General features: G+C 44.9%; 1 protein-coding gene across 1 annotated transcript in view; it reads left to right on the forward strand.

The window, feature by feature from the left end:
• Window positions 1–18762, forward strand: part of LOC119178525 (uncharacterized) — a 206808-nt gene that overhangs the window by 129168 nt on the left and 58878 nt on the right. The window contains exons 12-27 of the mRNA XM_075889229.1: window positions 420–553; window positions 978–1066; window positions 1156–1305; window positions 1431–1636; window positions 1778–1923; window positions 4616–4749; window positions 6040–6231; window positions 7030–7235; window positions 9698–9837; window positions 9923–10056; window positions 11770–11928; window positions 12487–12659; window positions 13253–13386; window positions 13487–13617; window positions 13732–13935; window positions 14662–14855. Of these exons, the coding sequence (XP_075745344.1) occupies window positions 420–553; window positions 978–1066; window positions 1156–1305; window positions 1431–1636; window positions 1778–1923; window positions 4616–4749; window positions 6040–6231; window positions 7030–7235; window positions 9698–9837; window positions 9923–10056; window positions 11770–11928; window positions 12487–12659; window positions 13253–13386; window positions 13487–13617; window positions 13732–13935; window positions 14662–14855 (2526 nt within the window). The remainder of the gene's footprint in view (window positions 1–419; window positions 554–977; window positions 1067–1155; window positions 1306–1430; window positions 1637–1777; window positions 1924–4615; window positions 4750–6039; window positions 6232–7029; window positions 7236–9697; window positions 9838–9922; window positions 10057–11769; window positions 11929–12486; window positions 12660–13252; window positions 13387–13486; window positions 13618–13731; window positions 13936–14661; window positions 14856–18762) is intronic.

Consider the following 18762-nt stretch of genomic DNA (forward strand, 5'->3'; position numbering starts at 1 on the left):
TAATTCGGGAAAGGACGAAGGTCACTTCGCACGCTGCGCTGTCGCGTTTACGAAAGGAGCGCGCTGCTGACATACGGTGCAGCGAGATTTGTGACGGTTGTTCGCGCTTGCCTTGTTATACGTGTGCGCTTGTTTCGAGCATCTTTCTTTCTGTTTGAACAGTGCGCTTTGTGTCGCGCTGTGACAGTTGTTAGTCCGCGTTCGTGTGTGTATGCTGATTTCGTGCGTGCTTTCTGCTTAAGGTGTGCGCTGCAAGTTTCTAGCTGCTTGCCGTTCGTAATGTGAATGCATTTTGTCGCTGTTCGTGAAGCTTTGCACAATAAATGCACAACTACCTTTGTAAAGACACGTTTCACTTTCGTGTTATGCCGATTTCTATATAGCGGAATCAGAAAAGTTCTTTTTTCTTGCTCCCTCAGACAGGAAATGCTTGATGCCTTGGAGGACTTAATGTCGACGAAACGGGAATCGTCGAGACACAGACGGACGAGGCAGGATGCAATGTACTACACGGCGAGACTTATCGGCATTGTGGTGGAGTTCATGCGAGCAGGTAAATCTCGACGGCTGTAAAAAATGAGCTATAAACGAATTGTCTAGTTTCACAACACATAATCGCCATTTTCTGTTGCGAGAACTGATCATATACAGAACCACGAATAGGGAAATGAACTGTCTATAATTTCAATATGAAAACTGTCTAATGTACAGATATTCCTTCCCTAAACAATTTTTTTTGCACCCACTCAATCGTGAGGCTGCTTGAAACAGCCAGACTTGGCAGTGGTGTCAATGCTTTATAGTCGCATGTCATTACACAATGACACGTAATTATAAGGTAGCTACATTTTTGCACTGGCAAAAAAATTGTTAACGGGTTTATGGTATACACGATTTTGTTATTCTGCATAACATTCTGCGATTATGTATACAGTATAATATGCGCATGTGTCTTCTGTTCTGCCTTTTCTTTTTAGATTTAGAGAATTCTCAAGAAAACGCCGAGAACGCCCTCTTTCCACAAATGATCGAAAGCTTGGTGACGACCTTCTCATCGAATAAACGGGTAAGTGCGTCTCTTGTATTCACTGTCTACCAGCATTCGTGGCATCTTTACTTCCTCCGAGCTACAAGATGCATTTTTGTTTCCCCAAGGTCAACCGAATATTGTCGTCTAACGGAATTTTGAACGTGGCCTGCACCGAGGACAAGTTTAAAACTATATTTCGTGTCCGTGCTGCTTCGGACAAAATAAAGGACATCCAAGTTTTCACATGCCACTTTTTGAGAGACATTGTCCCTGCAGTAAGTTGGATTTTCCACCAAGATTTTTTTTTTTTTGAATATCACGGGCTATTTTCGAAGCATATCTACACGGCGCGTCTTTGTATCCAACTTGTGTACCCTTCTTTCTCTTTTCTCCTTCGCAGTTTCTGAAAACTTTTCGGAACATATCTGCCACTGCGGAAGAAAAACATGACGCGACATGGAGTCCCATGAATGTCAAAATATCTGACATCACCGGGCTTTTGAACAAGACCGTCAATATGAAAAGACTCTCGTACGACTGGATTGGCGTGTCCAAGGCTGCGGCAAAGTTTGAGAGCCACTGGAACTCAAAAACAAGAGAGGAAAGGTAAGTGATAATTTTAATGAAACGGTTCGAAGAGTTCCGCAAAATTACTATAATTTCTTTTCCTTGTATGCGCCGAATTTGAAACATTCGCTTCGCTTTACTATATGTTGCGCAAAAAAAAAAAACGCTTCTTTTTCACAGAATTACATCAGCTATGAAGATTGTTCAGACAGTCTCAAACTATGTCTCCCTTCAGCGGTTAAAGTACTGGAATGATTTTCTTGCCGTGTTTTACATGGCGGACCAAATAACAGATCTGCTGAACCAGATGATGGGAGGTATATTAGGTGAGTAATGTGTCATTTAATATTTACTACTGCTCTATTTTTACATCTTGGCATGTTTCGCCACAGTAACGATGCATGCACAATACGCGCTGGCTCATTACGAAGGTAACTGACAACGCCGTTACGGTTGATCCTCCTAAACAATGGGTTTGCTCAGTGGTCTCGCTCGGTTCATGCATGAAGCTGTAAAGCAATCGCGAGCGTGCAACATTTTAAGATGATGATCTCGTAATGCTTCAGATGCCATGAAAAGGAATAGATGCGGCAATTTTCCACACAGTTCTTTTGAATGAAGCAGGTGTGAACAGGGTTACTCAGACGTTACGAATCGCTTATGGCGTATGTAGCATTAGGGGCGAAGGTTTCTTTTTTTCTCTCTTTCTATCGGCGACATCCCTCGGCAGTACTGCTGAGGTTAGAAATAGCACTGGAGCTAGCGTGTTACTTGTCACATCCATATTAAGTCATGGACACTGTTATACACGGATGCTGGCCCAATTTCCACAAAGACCAATGTGCAGGCTGTCACCACTGCCTTACAAAAAAAAAAAAAACTTGAACAACGCGCAACGTGCCTGTTTCTAGTGCGTGGCACTTTAGGGTATACAGCTTTAGGGTATACAGTATACAGGGTATCCACTGTGGCATGGTCACAAAGTGGTCTGTACACACGTAGAAGGAGGCTAACAATGCCCAACACCAGTATTAAATAACTACTAAGGTCTAAAATAGTATAAACTACAGAAATAATCAACACTTAGCCGCAATAAGTTACATAAAATCGCGAGAAACACTCCTGGAGCATCCGACTGATACCTGCTTCGCCCAATAGATGGCGCCACCGCCTCGGCAAGAGTACTAGACAATCAAGTTGTTCGGTTGGCCGTACTATACACTACACTCTATGAAGTAAAGGGGTACCGAGGTTACTCGTTTAGGGAAGTAACTAACTTACCACACCCATTGCACCATTTTGGGAGTAACAGGGAAGCAGTAACTACGCTCTCACGGTTACTCCTCCATGGAGCAACGGTTAGCAAAAGAAAAATCAGGGTTCGGTTGGCTTAACCAGCCTTTCGAAGTGCCTGCTGGCATTTGATTAGATGTACGATCGATGTGCAAGCATCATATTCAAAAATTAATTTTGGAAAATTTGCAGCAAACACACGGGATTCGAACTCACGACCACTTAGTCATCGTGCGCGTACACTGACCATTACACCCACGGCCACTGGGCGAAAAAGTGCACAGTGTATCCTAGCGTGCACAACTCGACTATATAGCACAGTGAAACTAGTGCACTGCAACAAGTGCAGTGGCAACTATAGTATGATGTAACTAGAGCAATGCAAGTAGTGCAATACAACTATAGAGTGCAGCTCAACTAGCGTGCACGCTAGTTGAGTTGCACGAGCGTAGAATTTAGACCTACACCAGGATTTACACAAGAACTACAGCGCACGATCTAGCGTATAGGAGTTTTCGATGCCACAGAGCGTTGCAGTTGACAATTCAATTACGAAAATATGGGGCGTATTTCGATAACACAAAAAATAAAAAAGCACCCAGTGCGTAGGTACGCGTAATTTGACAAATATTGTCCTAGCACGGAAAAAATGAGATTGTTCACATCTGAAAACGCGTCGCTCAAGCTGAACGCTGCGCTTCGATAAGCGTAATCGTCAGTCGTCATGGCGATGATAAGGAGAGTGTTACAAAAGTACAGGAAACGTGCCACAACTGACAAAACTGCGCATTAACGAGCAGGCTTTCACGACTTCCTTATCTTTATGCGCTACGAGGACATCGGCACCAAAAGGTAAAGGCGAGTGCCTTGCGAGGAGTGGGAAAGGGGGGGCTATAGCAAACAAAGTAGCCTGAGCGATTTGTACGAGCTCTCACGGTAAATATCAACGATGCCAAACAACAGAACATTTGAGCAATGCCTGGCTCGCCGGTCATATTGCTTATACTTTTTTATATTTTATTCATTGATTCATTTTCGCAACGATACAAAATTGTCTTGGTGCTTGTGGCAAAAGGTGAAGTTGAAAAAAAACGCCCCCTGGCTAGCCCTCCAGCACCATACATGCATTCACCGCACAGAACGCTCGCATGCGTGTGCAAAATATTATACAAAAACTAGCACTCATAAATAAACAGTAGAAAAGACATTCGGACAGTGGCGGAATTCTGTAACACAAAAGTGCGAATACAAATTCGAACAAGATACATAATATACAGAAATATTAAAAAAATAATACAGAAACAATGGCATGCAAGCAGGATTACTGACCGATCTATATTCAAATTAATAACCTATTTTTTCCAAAAGCCAGTTTTTTTAATGGACACGAGCTTGTTGTTTCCGGCAAATTAGATACACGGAAAACCCAACTGGCAACAGTAATATACCGGCTTTCCAAGCACCAATTATTTCCGCGTAGTACACAAATGCCGCGTAATACATTGCGCACTTCGTTTGGTGCAACACAGTGTGCCTGTAGGTTGTCGCTTAATTGCTTTTTATTTTGACAACAGTGCAGTTTGTCACTTCATTTCATTAGTTCACAGTATGCAGATAAAAGACTATAGGATGAAGTGATTCGGAGAAATCTTAAGCACTTGGGTGGCTATATCTTAGTAGAACCGGATAAAAATTCCGCTGACTTTTGTTTCTTGTATGTTCCAGTGGAAGGCGGGATCACTGTGCGCAACGTTGCGCTGAATGTTCCTAGTATGAACGTTATTATAACGGAAATATTGGAATTCTTGCCCGATTTCATACGAATTGGGATGAAGGTCCTGCAAGCTGACCTGGCAAATGTAAGTCTATATAGCTGCATTTATGCCTATTTATATGTATAAACCTCGAAGACAGCATGTTCCGCTATCTTACATGAGACGTTTCTTTTACTAAAACTAAATAGAAAGAATTCAATTAAATCGCATTTCCTGGAGCATAAGGTAACGCTGTAGAAAATATTCGTGCTGTTTATGCGGGTGAAATGACTACCTTCTAATTGAAATAATGTGTGAATAGCACTTATAACTTCACTTTTGCTGGAAAGAAAATCTGGTTGCACTTTCTTCCTGGCGTTTGCTTCAGTAGAATGGACGGTATTACGATAGCACTGATTCAGAAAAGAATGCATAGGATTTCGGCGTTGTAATTTTTTTATGCGACACATGTGTGCCATTAATTTTTGAATGGTTTTGATTGCTCAGATATGCCACACAGTGGTTGTTGAGAAAAAATGCCACATATTCCGTTTTCTGCCAACAATCGCAAGTGACAATTTGCCGCTGCACAAATAAGCAGTCGGTCACTCAATCAATCAGCCCCGTGTGGGTTATATTGCGCATTGTACATCATCATTCTTTACACCCTCAGGCAGGAAAGGAGGTAAAATATTCTGCATATGAAGCATATATTGATGTCTGCACCACTGTTGTCGTCTTTATGGTGTTGGAACCTTATCAAGCTGCAGCTTTCAGTTTCGGCTCCTTATTCTTAGAAAAATGAAATAAACTTATTTAAACTGGATTGAAGATTCGAGCGCTTAGGAGGAGATTGATGCTAAATAAACCTAAATAATAATGCAGTCCCAGGCGACGAATTGCATTTAGGAACTGCGTTCCAAATACCAAGATATCACGCGAAAATCTACGATTCGGCATCGACATGGCAAACGACCACGCCACTTCACAATTTCGCGAAAAGCTAAACAACAAGAATGAATTGGTATTATAACAAACTTTTAGAGATCGGCGGTTATTTTATCAATGTCGATGAATATGTCGAGTTTAATATGACATACAGGTTTGTAAGTTTCGTTTTTTATCATTAGGCAATAACAACGGACTAAAATGTTGGGTAAGTTTTGCAAAGGCTATGCACAAATAATGAATGTGCTGTCAGTGCTTCATAATAGTAGAAAGAGCTTCGGCTGCTCAAGGTTACTGCGACGACATGAATGACTTCGAATGGCGTGAAGTAGTACAGCTTTCGCTCTAGAAGTTTAGTTACAGAGATACTGTCGAATCTCGACAGCTATACATTAACATTGAGACAACGGCTCGATCATTGCATCTAGTGGAATTTTTTTGTTTCAGCTCATTGAAAAATTGGAAGAGAACAAGGTGAAAAAGTTTTACGTGCCCTGTCAGAGTGGTAAGTTTGCCGACCTCTTGAGCGTGGGGAACACGGAGAGCTTGAGAAGACTCGAAGAGAAGATGTGCCAACAAGTTCCTCTCCTCATGTCCGAGTTCTTTGCGGAGCGACATGTAGCTGCCATATCCACAATGGTACGTTTCTGGCTTACTGTTACTTGTCCCGAAAAGGAAACTTGACGACAAGAAATGTTGAAGGGTTTTTCTTTTGTTGTTGTTGTTGTTGGAACATTTTCGAGCCGCCGCCGAGGTGGTATGCTTCCTTTTCGGAAGCCGTACAGTCATTCTTTCGTCTACTTTCACAGCGAACTTGAGAATTCTACCGAAAATTCATTTGCAATTTTTAAATAATCACTCGTAAGTACAGAAAAAGAAATGGCTCATAAATCAGTCACGCAGATCAAACAGAAGAGAACTATTGTAAGAACCAGACCTTTCAAAAAATATGAGGAACATTATATACGTGGGAAATACTGCATATTATTTTCTACTTACGTAAGAAACAGAGGGTAACTAAATAATTCACCAGAAATTTTAAAGCATTGCTTGCTGTAAGCGGGGAGCCACTGGTAGTGGAGGGGGCCGAGCTAATTGTGTAAATAACGGTAATATCAAAAAGAGACCTCGTATAATTAGGGGTTAGTACGACGAATATTCTACCGCTCGAACTTCTTATAGTTGACGTAGAAAGTTGCAATAAATTATAGCATTCGCAACAGAGCATTAAGCAAGTTTGCACAAGTCTGTCGTTTTAAAAATGCGGCGCAAGAAAATCTAGAGCAAGAGAAGCGCACGAAGGATCGGTAATACCGTCACGGGGCACACTACACGGATCACGGAGTTATGAGAAGCTCAAAGACATGAATCTGCTCCTTCATTTTATAGGAAGATAAAACAAGGAAGTAACGGAACTATATATTTTTCTTCTTCCAGGTACAGAGAGTTAACCACGGTCAGGACGTCCCGTTCAGTTGGACCGCAATGGGTGCACGCTTGAATGTGCTGCTTAGAAATGTGGAGGTACTCGGGGACAAGAAGGTGGCGGCGTTTGCGGACGTCTCAGCACTTCACGGAACGGCTATGAAGGACGCTCTCAAGCAGGCCAGAACCGCTTTCGGCGCCGACGACACCCCGGAAGGGTGCGTGTAAATACTATGGCCGAATTTGCCCGTTCATCTTTTCTTGAACGCGAGAGCACTTGCACACTTTGGCCTGACTATGGCCTTCTTATCATGATCCCGTAGAATTAGTTCAAAAGAAACTAGCAGCCGGTAGCATGTGTGTATCCAACCTTGGTCCACAGCAGTTGTGAAGCGGGCACACGTTATACGAAAAAAAAAAAAAGCGGGAGAGTATTAGAGCACGATATAATGAACTGTCACGCCGCACGCACTCGGTTAGCGCATATAGAGGCCTGTAGTTGAGAGATGGGCAACGCCGCACCCAGCTAATAAAGCAACGAAATCAAACGAACGCCCTGTCTGCAGACTCCGTTTCTATCGACTCTTATGGCCGACTCTTATGGCAGTTAAATATTTGTGGCGTGCGAATGCTCTCGCATATGTTAGACAAACAATTTAGCGAGTTCTTCCGGAACGTATTGCAGAATATGTATGCTCCTGGAATGCACAACTGAACGACACTTCCAAAGCTTGCGAGCTCAGGCGAAGTAATCGCGCCGACCAAAAAGTGTGGTCCGTCTCTGACTACAAACACGGCACTTCGTTTCCTCTTACTGTATAGGTGTTTCTTGCTTATAACTTTACCTACTCGCAAAAGCTATACCTTTAGAGTTCACGCTGTAACTCGAAACCCGAGAAAAGCTCACGTCTGGTGTATTCTTACCTGTTCCCGCGAAGCATGAATGTACTGCTTATGTTATCAGCACAGGAAGGCTGCGTAACACGGGCGACCTTCCGAGCTCCGAGTATTTCTTCGCGGCACCACGCTGGCGTGTGCATTACCTTGCGTATACGTGCATGCGTGCCTCAAACCTATTTGCATACTTTTCTCGGTTTTCTAAAGAAGCACGCTTTCTAATGATGTATCGTATGTGTCAACGTGTCACACGTTACACATTTCGCAGTCATTGTGCAATTAGGACTACAGCGCGTCTTTCCGCGCATGTAGCCGCAATGTAATCTATCCCTTGATCCTGAAACGTAGCGCATACGTTCGACGTCATCGACACCGAAGGCGTCATTCGGCGATGCATTCCCCTTGCCGTTAAATAGGTTGGCGTTCAATTGGGTTGGATAAACTTTGATCGGGTCCTCCAAAACACAGATCACTGTGTCGCGGGCCGCTCCCACGTGGGGACTGAGATGCCGAGCTTCTCAACCGCCTCGCGGGCTTGGCGAACAGCCAAGAGCTGATCTGCCAAGGACAAGCTGCGGATTGGTGCCTCCCGTGTGGCAGAGTTGATGACCGCCAAGAGTTCGTGTCCGCATACGTGTGTCGCGATTGCAAAATGGTTCACAAAATGCGAATAGACCAGTACCGAAATACCATTCGAACCTATACGCCTGTATCTTATATCAAGCGGGTGAGGGGGTCAGCAAGCGGATGAAGGGAAGACAGAAGATAGGTGGGCAGATGAGATTGGTAAGTTTTCGGGTATGCTAATGTGGCGGCGGCAGCAGCAGCAGCAGCAGCAGCAGCAGCAGCACAGGATTGAGCTGACTGGTGGAACATAAGAGAGCGCTTTGTGCTACAGTGGGCGTAGTCAGGATGATTATGATGATGATCTTCGTAGCAGCACGGATGAGTGGGAACTTGGTGCATGCATAAATAGGGGTCGCCGCACTTTCTCAGCAGAAGCCGCGATGCGTTACAGCCAGCGTGAGTGTCGACGCAATCCACGAAACGTGGCCCCCTACCGGGCTTCCGCATTTTGCGATGTGACCTGCGAAATTGCGTCAGCGCCACACTTTTTTCTTGAAGTTTGCAAAAGCGCTTTGAATATTTAGTTTCAAAGTCATTTCTTTCCCGTTTCCTCTTTAAAGTGGCCGTGAGAGAGAACTCGACGTCGAGCACGCACGCAAAGCACAGCGCACGAAACGGCGTTGTGCTTTGCGTGCGCCGCTTCGTGCGCTATATATATATATATATATATATATATATATATATATATATATATATATATATATATATATATATATATATATATATATATATATATATATATATATATATATATATATATATAATCAGTAGGGGTCTCGGCACGTGCGTTGCGGCTGTGCGGGAAGCGCGTGGAACGGCCCTTACAACAGCTTTTTGCAGAGTTACGTGAGATCGCATCTAAAAGCAGTTATACGTTGGCCTTCCATCATATAACATTTACATTTGTTTCCATCGCAATCATTGCTTCGTCCTTGAGGCGAAACTGCTATTTTTTTATGCACCTTGTATATGAATTATAGGAGATGGCTCTTGAATCTAATTCCGGTGCGAATAATTGTCTAATTGTCCCTAATGCAGACTAATCCGTGACTGATGTCGACTAAACTGTGACTTTTATTTCACAGTAGACTAAACGGCTGCCTCTTAACGTTTCAACGAAACTTTTCGAGCTAACACGTCGTCATACGGTTTTCAGGAAGGCAAGCGCAGTGCTTCAGCTGGTCAGCGTCGCCTTCCAAGAATTGGACGCGAACCTCAACCACACTCTGATGCCGTACTTGCTCAAGATTGCCTCGTTCCTCACCACCAGCGAAAGCCTGTGGAGCGAAGCCACGGGTAACAATGACTTTTACCTGAACCTGAATCCACTCGACTGAAATGCCTCTCTTTATTAGCCGTTCGTTCATCCTTCTCTTTTCAGACAGCCAGCAAACAACTTTGTCGCAGCTCTTCGAGAACGCCAGTGACCTCGAGTTGCTGGTTCGTTGGGTCAACAACTACCTTGTTAAGCTCATGGAATACTTCGTTCATACCTTGACGGTGGAGCCGAAAAAGGTGAGGTTACCTATTTTAGATCGTGATCAGGATTAAGCATTTCAAAAGCACAACTTCCAGAACATCTATAATAGTTATTTGCCGTTTTTTTGTTGAAAAGAATAAGAGAGAACAGACTTCCAGTTTACAGCTCCTCGGGAGATCAATTTTAAACAAAGGGAATTCTGATTTCCCTCAAAGGAAGAAATTTGTTTCTTATTTGAGCGGACTTTCTGGATTTATCGTACTTTTTGATGCCGTATACATGCTAAAGTGCTCGCAGCAAACGTTTGGACTTAGATCAGATTTTTCCCCGTCGATAAGGGAGACCTACGATAATTTCGGAATTTCGGCATGGGTGAAAACATGCAACAGTTAGTGTAAGTTGTCGATTAATGTAACGTAACAGTCAAGAGCGGAATCACTAGAATGCTTGTAAAATGTTGTCGTTTGTTTTCTTATGTATTCTTGTCTTCCCTCTTTTTCATCTTTCTTGTCCCCTTCCCTAATCCCCCAGTGTAGGGTAGCCAACCGGATGTCTTTCTGGTTAACCTCCCTGCCTTCTCCCTTTTGTTGCTTCCTTCTTTGTCTTGCACAGCCTGTACCTATTGATTGGATGGCACTTATTAACCCGGGCATTGGCATGGTGACGTCTCGTACGGACACTTTCGAAGGAATATACAGCTGCATCTTAATTTAGATCGCGATGTATTGTGCCATTCGTCGGACATCTCAACAATTAATCATGTAGCGTTATGCAATCTTTCGTTAGCCTTACGTGAAGGTTTTATGTGTGACCTTTGCCCAGTTTTTGTCGGTCGGTCGTTTGTGTCATTTGTCGCGCGAATGGCAGGAATTTCTGCCGGACTATTCAGATTATAATGTTTGTCGAATCAGCGGAAGAAAGTTGTAGCGTTGTTCATTTAAACATTGTGACACCATATTCTTGTTTCGTTGCGATAAGAATTATATTCACACTCTCGGCTGGATTTTGCCGCCGACGTCGTCGTTGGTGACTACCGACATTCACTGTATATGTATGCATAAGTATCTATATGTATGAAAACCCAAGAAAGAAAAATAATCCAGAAAAAGAAAACGACTCCGGCGCGCGGTAAGGAACGTCCGACGTTTTGCTTGTAAGTGCGTGGCGTTAGCCACTGAGCCAAGAAAACGCACCTTTTCCAACGTTGAAACGGCAATTTATTTATATTTACCATTTACCGCTGGCGATGGCGATCTCGGAGGCACTATTGCGTTTTCAGATGACGCAATGAGCGCTCGTCGGTAGATTGTCACGACGCGGCGACGCACGCTGATGCGTTCATCTCCCACGCGTACTTTGCCCTGCGGAGGGGAGGGGGTAGAAGCTTACGCGTGCGCGCGCTTATATCACGGTGGGGAGAATCATACGCATTGGGCTTTCACCGGAACAATTCTGTTGTAGTTACCAGGCACATAGAGGTCACTGCACTCGCTGCACAGTCTCCGTTTACAAAAAGGGCATGCTTTGCACACACAGAAATATAACAACTGATACACTTATTCGCGTTCATCTGTACTTGCGAGTACGTTTCTTGCGTCATTTGTGCGTGAGCAACGCGTGGCACGTTTCGATCTGCTTGCCACTCTTCGCGTGACACTCAAATTTGTTGCTATCGCATTCATTGCTTCGCCATTGTGGCGAAACTGTGACTAATTGTTTCTTTCTTCTTCTTCTTCTGTTATCTCCAGATATCCTACCTCCTGAAGCAGAAGTACGCAATTGACGAGTTCTGCAATAACCGCGTGCAAGATTACCTCACGGTGCCCATGCAGGAGGTAGAGATCGCCACCTCAGCCCTCCAAGACCTGTGTGCCATTAATTTCACGGGTGTCCACGAAGTCTTGCAGGTGCCCAGTATACCAATTTGTCTGTACAACCTCTCTGATTTTATTGACGACAGTGGTTTTCTTTTTGCCTTCACCGTCCTTCCTATACGCGGTATCCCTTCATCGCCACTTACTCTTTCGCGATGCATGTAGACAATGTCTGCATTAAGCGTTGCGCCTATCGGAATTTCGCGCTTCTCGTCCGCACAACGTTTTTTACACTTGCACACTCTGAAACTGACAAAACGAAGTGAAATAAGCTGATAGCGCGCTATGGTCATTCAAGACGCGGAATAACGGGCGTGCGTATCTAGGTAAAGCAGGGTACAGCAGATGATTCACAACTGACATTCCTCGTGTACGGACCAATCGAGCTCTTACTTGCTCATGATGTCACGTCAGCAGACTGCCGACGTTACGAATTGTGCTGACAAGACAGAAATGCACGGAGTAACCCCGTCGTTCTTTGCATTTTCAGAGGTTGTTATAGGAGCCCCTTGAAAATATATTGCACACTCTTAACCTCTTCTTTCTGACCTAATACTCACTTTATGTGCCCCTTTTTCTTTTTTTTTAAAGAAAAGTGGCCGTACACAGCCGCTTCCAAAACAAGACCAGCTGCAATGGTTTTTCGAGATCCTTCATCGTATCGTAAGCTTGCTGCAAAACGAAGAACCGCAGTCGGGAGCCTCTCGCTTGTTCAACAGCACTCAGTGGAACCATTTTCTTTCCAATAACTTTTGGGATTCCAGGTAAGCGCTTGCTGACGCTACGTCAATGCGATAATTAAGCTACACTGCTGTTACTCTTGAACGCCACGTGTTTGCGCGAGAGTAGCTGCGTGGACAGCATACTTCTCGTCGTGTATTAGTGGTACCTTAAGAGCACTCGATGCACTTTATTCAACTATTTCTGCATTCGGCCTTACTGTTTTTTTGTGCCATACTTGATCTTTCATATTGCACTGTTTACTGCGAACTTGCACCACTTTATCCAGTTTTTTTGGACGTTAAACCCCACAAATCAATCAATCAACTTTATCCAGTTTTATAACTTATATCGCTTAATGTTAATCAGATTTCAAGAGAAACTTGTTCAACGCTGATAAGCCAGGAAAATCTTTCAGTGCCGCCAAGCAAGCCCTGGGTTGTATACTTGTAGTTATACTTCAGAACTTCAAGACTTATAACAGAAAGACGATGAAATAAGCACGAAAGAGAAGGTGCATGACTGCGTAATCTGCACTACGCTCTATCTACGAAGTTGAGATTAAACAAACGCAATGATCATAGAACATAAGGTTTTCAAACAATGAACATGTTTTTCATAATTTTTTTCCTTTCAGATCATCGGCTAATCGGCTCAAAGTAATGGCTGCTCTCAAGGGAATCACCGTTGTTTTCGAAAATGACACTGCTGCGCTGGAGTCCATATTTAAGGCAACTTCGAAAACAGCATGCAGACTGAAGGCTCCATTTTGTACGTATACCTATATTGTTGGGCTATGTCGATGTCTATCGGTACAAAAAAAAAAAATGTCCGCACGTGCCTCCTCATCTCTCGTCTTCTTGTATGGCAGGGAACTTGAAGTGGAAAAGCCTGTTGCAAAATAACAAGAACAACAAAAATATCAACGCGATTCTGCAAGTCCTGAACGCCAGTACAAATATTGTCGACGTCACTTTTGACACGGTCATGGAGTCCAAATATGTACGTCTCGGTCTTGAGATTACTTTTGTATTGCATCATTTCTGATAATCTATGACAGCGTATATGCCCTGTGAAAATGATCGCTTAGCAGCTGTGCACTTTTCGGTTTCTCAGGTGAAAGCGATAATAACTGACTTTGCCAACACCAAAGACGGTCTTGAGAGATTTTGCTCTCTAAAAAAGACCGAATGGACGAAGTACTTTGCTCTTGGCAACAACATTGACACTGTCCCAACGGACTCCATTCACCACTTGGCCTGCAAATTCAGCCCCGCCGATACGGTAAACGAACTGAAGTCAAAGTGCGACCAAATTCAGGTAAGATTTTATTTGAGTTTACTTTGAAGCAAGTGTGTACGTGCGTCTTTTTCGCCAGCTCATGCCGTACGCGGCCCTCCTATTACAGAGGGCGGCAAATTTGAACGAATCAAGATGGCTGATCACTTTAGCGTGCGCTGTCTCCCCGCTGAGAGTGTTACGACTCGAGAGGCAATAAGTTTGCTCATTTCTGTCCACAGCGTTCATTAAATCAGCTTTGTGGCAGTGAGAGACTGTAGTCGTGTAATTACATCTATTCACGTTTTCCACTATGTGCATAACAGTGTTCTCGTCTCTTTTTGTTTAAATAGTGAATTTTTACTGCAATACATGGCCGATGCCACTGAACCTTAGTTTGTATAGTTGTATAATACACCGAAAACGCTATCAATATTGCGTCTTTCGGACTGAACTGACGTTCTTGCGGCATAGTTATCGACATTACCGTCAGTTTTGAGTGCTATGTCACCCTATATAACAGACAAGTGTGAAATCTGTCAATTCGTTTTCACTCGCCAACCACTGCCCAGTCACCTTATAGTAAGCAGCCAGTCCTTTGTAAGTGCAGCGAACAACACTTACAGGTACCATAGATTTATGTATGAAGGTAATTAAGCTTTCCTCATAATGGAATGCTATGCAACTGAAATAGTACATATATTCGTTATATATCAGAAACGAGTAGGTAAGTTTGCTCCAGCTAATTCATTTTTTGGCTTTTGTCAGGTGAATCCAGCTAATGCAGATGATGTTAACAAATTTTACGACGCCGCCATGGACGTTTACGATGAACTGGCTGCTTCGTACAGATCAGGTGCCACAGCAGACGTGCCATTTTTGACCGCTGTCAAATGGAAAGAGCTATTCGAATCTTTTGTCAATCAACTGAGCAACGGTCTCTTGAAGTTTGACCTAAAAAAGTGAGTATAGAAAACAGTTTTAAAGCACCAATATGTATTGTACAAAGTATACCAATCAATAAGGGTGCAATTAGGAGTTATAGAAATATATACACAGATATAGTGCTGAAAATTTTATAAATAAGGTCTCTCCAGTTACCACTACATCTGAATATGAAGACGCCATTGGAGTCAAATGGCACGCAGGTGAGACAACTAAACAAAGCAAATAAAAAGGCTGCGCACTAAATTACTATGGGTGTGTGCTCATATGCATGCTATTGATGCCAGTCAAAGTTGTAGGGATACAATGTTAGCGATATGATGTCTGTGAAACTTCGCCTAAAGTATTTCATAAATGTTCAAATGAACCTAAGCCTAATTAGCATCAACTACCATTTGAAACAGGTAAAAACTTCTTGCCAGAAGATAATACCAGTTCATCCTCAGCAAACACATGAAACACAGTTAAACCTGATTTTAGCGAACCTCTATATAACGATTTTTTTCAATATAATGAAGTTTTCTATTCCCCGCCGTTGCTCTATAGAAGCACATGCGCTTGCGACCTCTATGTAACAAAGTAACAGCGGGAGACAACCTTGATATAACGAACTTTCGCCACGGGTAATCTAGAAATTTCACTCCAGATTTTAGCATTTTGGTACGAGCATGCATCTTCCGAAGCTGCCCCGCCGCCGACCCGACCAAGCGCAAAGCGGCGGCGGCACGCAGGATGCACCAGGCGAGAGCGAGCGGTGTAAGACGAGGCGGGCAGACGGGCCTACACCCCACGACCCGGCGTTGCCGCCGTTCTCGCCAAAACGGGCGCATGCGCGGACCTTCCCCCACCCCCACACACACACTCAAAGCTAAAAAAAAAAAAACTAGTTTTCACGTTGGCAGTGCCGCGCATTTAGTTATCGTCACATATGTGGGGCCACGTTGCATAGTTGCATATGAAGGGCTCTTTACCGAATAGTTTTCCGCGGTGTCTGTGGCCGTGTCGTTCCCTATTCGTTTTTAACGCCGTGTGCGTGTGCATGGTTTGGCCCCCGACGACGTTGATATATATATATATATATATATATATATATATATATATATATATATATATATATATATATATATATATATATTGAAAAAGGGTTTATTGACGACTGTTGCGACGGTGGTCCTACGAAGAAACACGATCGTGCAAGAGCAACGGTCAAGCAGATGCCGGCGATGATCAGCACGAGCCGAGCGAGCGAAGCCCAGCACCCAGTACCCAAGCGGTGGCGATGTTGCTTGCCAACGACGCTCTTTCTTCATCACAATTTGCCCCCGCCAAAAAAGAGCCATCCTGGCGACCTAAGAGTCTGGAGGCAGAGGGCTATAATATGGCTTAAGGCGGGCGACGTGGACGATGTCACGTCCACCGGCGCATGTCGTTAGATGGGGAAAGTGGCTCGATGAGAAAATTCACCGGCGAGGTTTGCTCCAAAACGCGGTATGGGCCCTCGTACTTTGGAACGAGTTTTGAGGAAATGCCGGGGGTTTGGTAAGGAACAGCCAGCCATACAAGTGATCCCGGGGAATAGCTGGGGCTTTGTGAAGAGTCGACGTTGTTTTCTTTCTGGCGCTGTTGTTCTCGAGACGTAAAGGTGCGTGCGAGTTCACGGCACTCTTCCGCATTTCGGGCAGCTTCGGACACAGATGGGCATTCGGATGCGTCAGGACGGTGTGGAAGGAGAGTATCGATGGTGTGGGATGGTTCGCGTCCATAAAGAAGAAAGAAAGGTGAAAATCCAGTGGTAGACTGTGCCCCAGTGTTATATGCGAACGTAATGAATGGAAGAATGCGATCCCAGTTAGTATGATCGGATGTCACATACATGGCGAGCATATCGCCAAGGGTGTGGTTAAATCTTGCCGTGAGCCCGTTAGTCTGCGGGTGGTATGCCGTGGTCTTGCGATGAACAACATGGCATTCAGAAAGCAGAGACGTGACGACTTCTGATAGGAAGGCTCGACCTCGATCGCTTAGTAGTTCTCGAGGTGCACCATGTCGTAATATGAAGCGATGAAGGATGAAGGATGCTACGTCCCGCGCAGTGGCACTTGGAAGGGCGGCGGTCTCAGCGTAGCGTGTTAAATGGTCCACAGCGACTATAATCCACCGATTTTCATCTGATGTTGTCGGTAGAGGGCCATAGAGATCAATTCCGATCCGATCGAAAGGTTTGGCAGGGCACGGAAGCGGTTGAAGCGCACCGGACGAGTGGAAAGGCGGTGATTTGCGACGTTGACAGTCAGGACAGCCCATAACGAATTTTCGAACGAAATTATACATTCCGCGCCAGTAGAAGCGATGGCGAATGCGTTCGTAAGTTTTGAAAACTCCGGCATGACCACATTGGGGATCGTCGTGAAAGGAGGCGCAGATTTGTGATCGCAAGCTGCGCGGGACAACCAAGAGCCACTTACGACCTTCGGGGGCGTAGTTGCGTCGGTGTAGTAGCCGATCACGAATGGCGAAATGAGCAGCTTGACGTCGGAGAGATCGTGGTACCACAGTGGTTGACGATCCAGAAAGACAGTTAAAAAGAGAAGCGATCCACGGGTCCTTGTGTTGTTCCCTGGTAAAGGAGTCGAGGTCGAGAGATGCGATGGAGATACCAGTGGTTCCGCAGGCCGAGTCGGGAGGTAAAGGCGAACGCGACAGGGCGTCGGCGTCAGAATGCTTGCGTCCGCTGCGATAGATGACACGAATGTCGTACTCCTGGATTTGCAGTGCCCACCGAGCTAGGCGGCCAGAAGGGTCTTTCAATGTGGCGAGCCAACAAAGTGCATGGTGGTCCGTTACCAGGTCGAATGGGCGACCGTACAAATAAGGGCGGAACTTGCGAAGCGCCCACACTAGCGCCAAGCACTCTTTTTCAGTGACGCTGTAATTGGCCTCAGCTTTAGTAAGTGTGCGACTCGCATAAGCGACGACGTATTCGGAGTAGCCCGGCTTGCGTTGGGCGAGGACGGCGCCTAGACCAACCCCACTAGCGTCTGTGTGAACTTCCGTTGCAGCTGTTGGATCGAAATGCCGAAGAATTGGAGGAGATGTTAGCAGACTACGGAGCGTGGCAAACGCGACGTCGCAGTCAGAAGACCAGGATGAAAGGTCTGCATCACCGCGTAGGAGGTTGGTCAGTGGTGACATGATCGATGCAAAATTTCGCACGAAGCGCCGGAAGTACGAACATAGTCCGACAAAACTGCGTAATTCTTTCAGTGTAGTTGGTTTCGGGAACTCAGCGACTGCTCGCAGTTTTGCAGGGTCGGGTCGAACACCATGCTTGGAGACGATGTGCCCTAAGATGGACAGCTCTCGCGTGGCGAAGCGGCACTTTTTAAGGTTCAGTTGGAGCCCAGCGTTGGTTAAACACGTCAGAACCAGTTGGAGCCGAAGCAGATGCGTAGGAAAATCGGGAGAGAAAACGACAATGTCGTCGAGGTAGCATAGACACACAGACCACTTCAGTCCACGCAGTGTGTTGTCCATGAGCCGTTCAAACGTGGCAGGAGCATTACAAAGACCAAATGGCATTACGTTAAATTCGTACAGGCCATCTGGTGTAATGAACGCAGTTTTCTGGCGATCAGCTTCTGCCATAGGAACCTGCCAGTATCCAGATCGTAAGTCTAAGGAGGAGAAGAATTCGGCTCCTTGTAGGCTGTCAAGGGCGGTAATGCGCGGTAATGGATAGACGTCCTTCCGCGTCACCTTGTTTAATCGCCGGTAGTCGACGCAAAATCGAATCGATCCATCTTTTTTTCGAACTAGAACGACAGAAGATGCCCAAGGACTGTGCGATGGTCGAATAACGCGACGGCGTAGCATCTCTTCAACCTGGTCGTTGATGACGTGACGTTCTGCAGCAGAGACACGGTA

The sequence above is a fragment of the Rhipicephalus microplus genome, chromosome 1 (assembly GCF_043290135.1).
Source record: "Rhipicephalus microplus isolate Deutch F79 chromosome 1, USDA_Rmic, whole genome shotgun sequence".
In the NCBI taxonomy this organism is placed as follows: domain Eukaryota; kingdom Metazoa; phylum Arthropoda; class Arachnida; order Ixodida; family Ixodidae; genus Rhipicephalus; species Rhipicephalus microplus.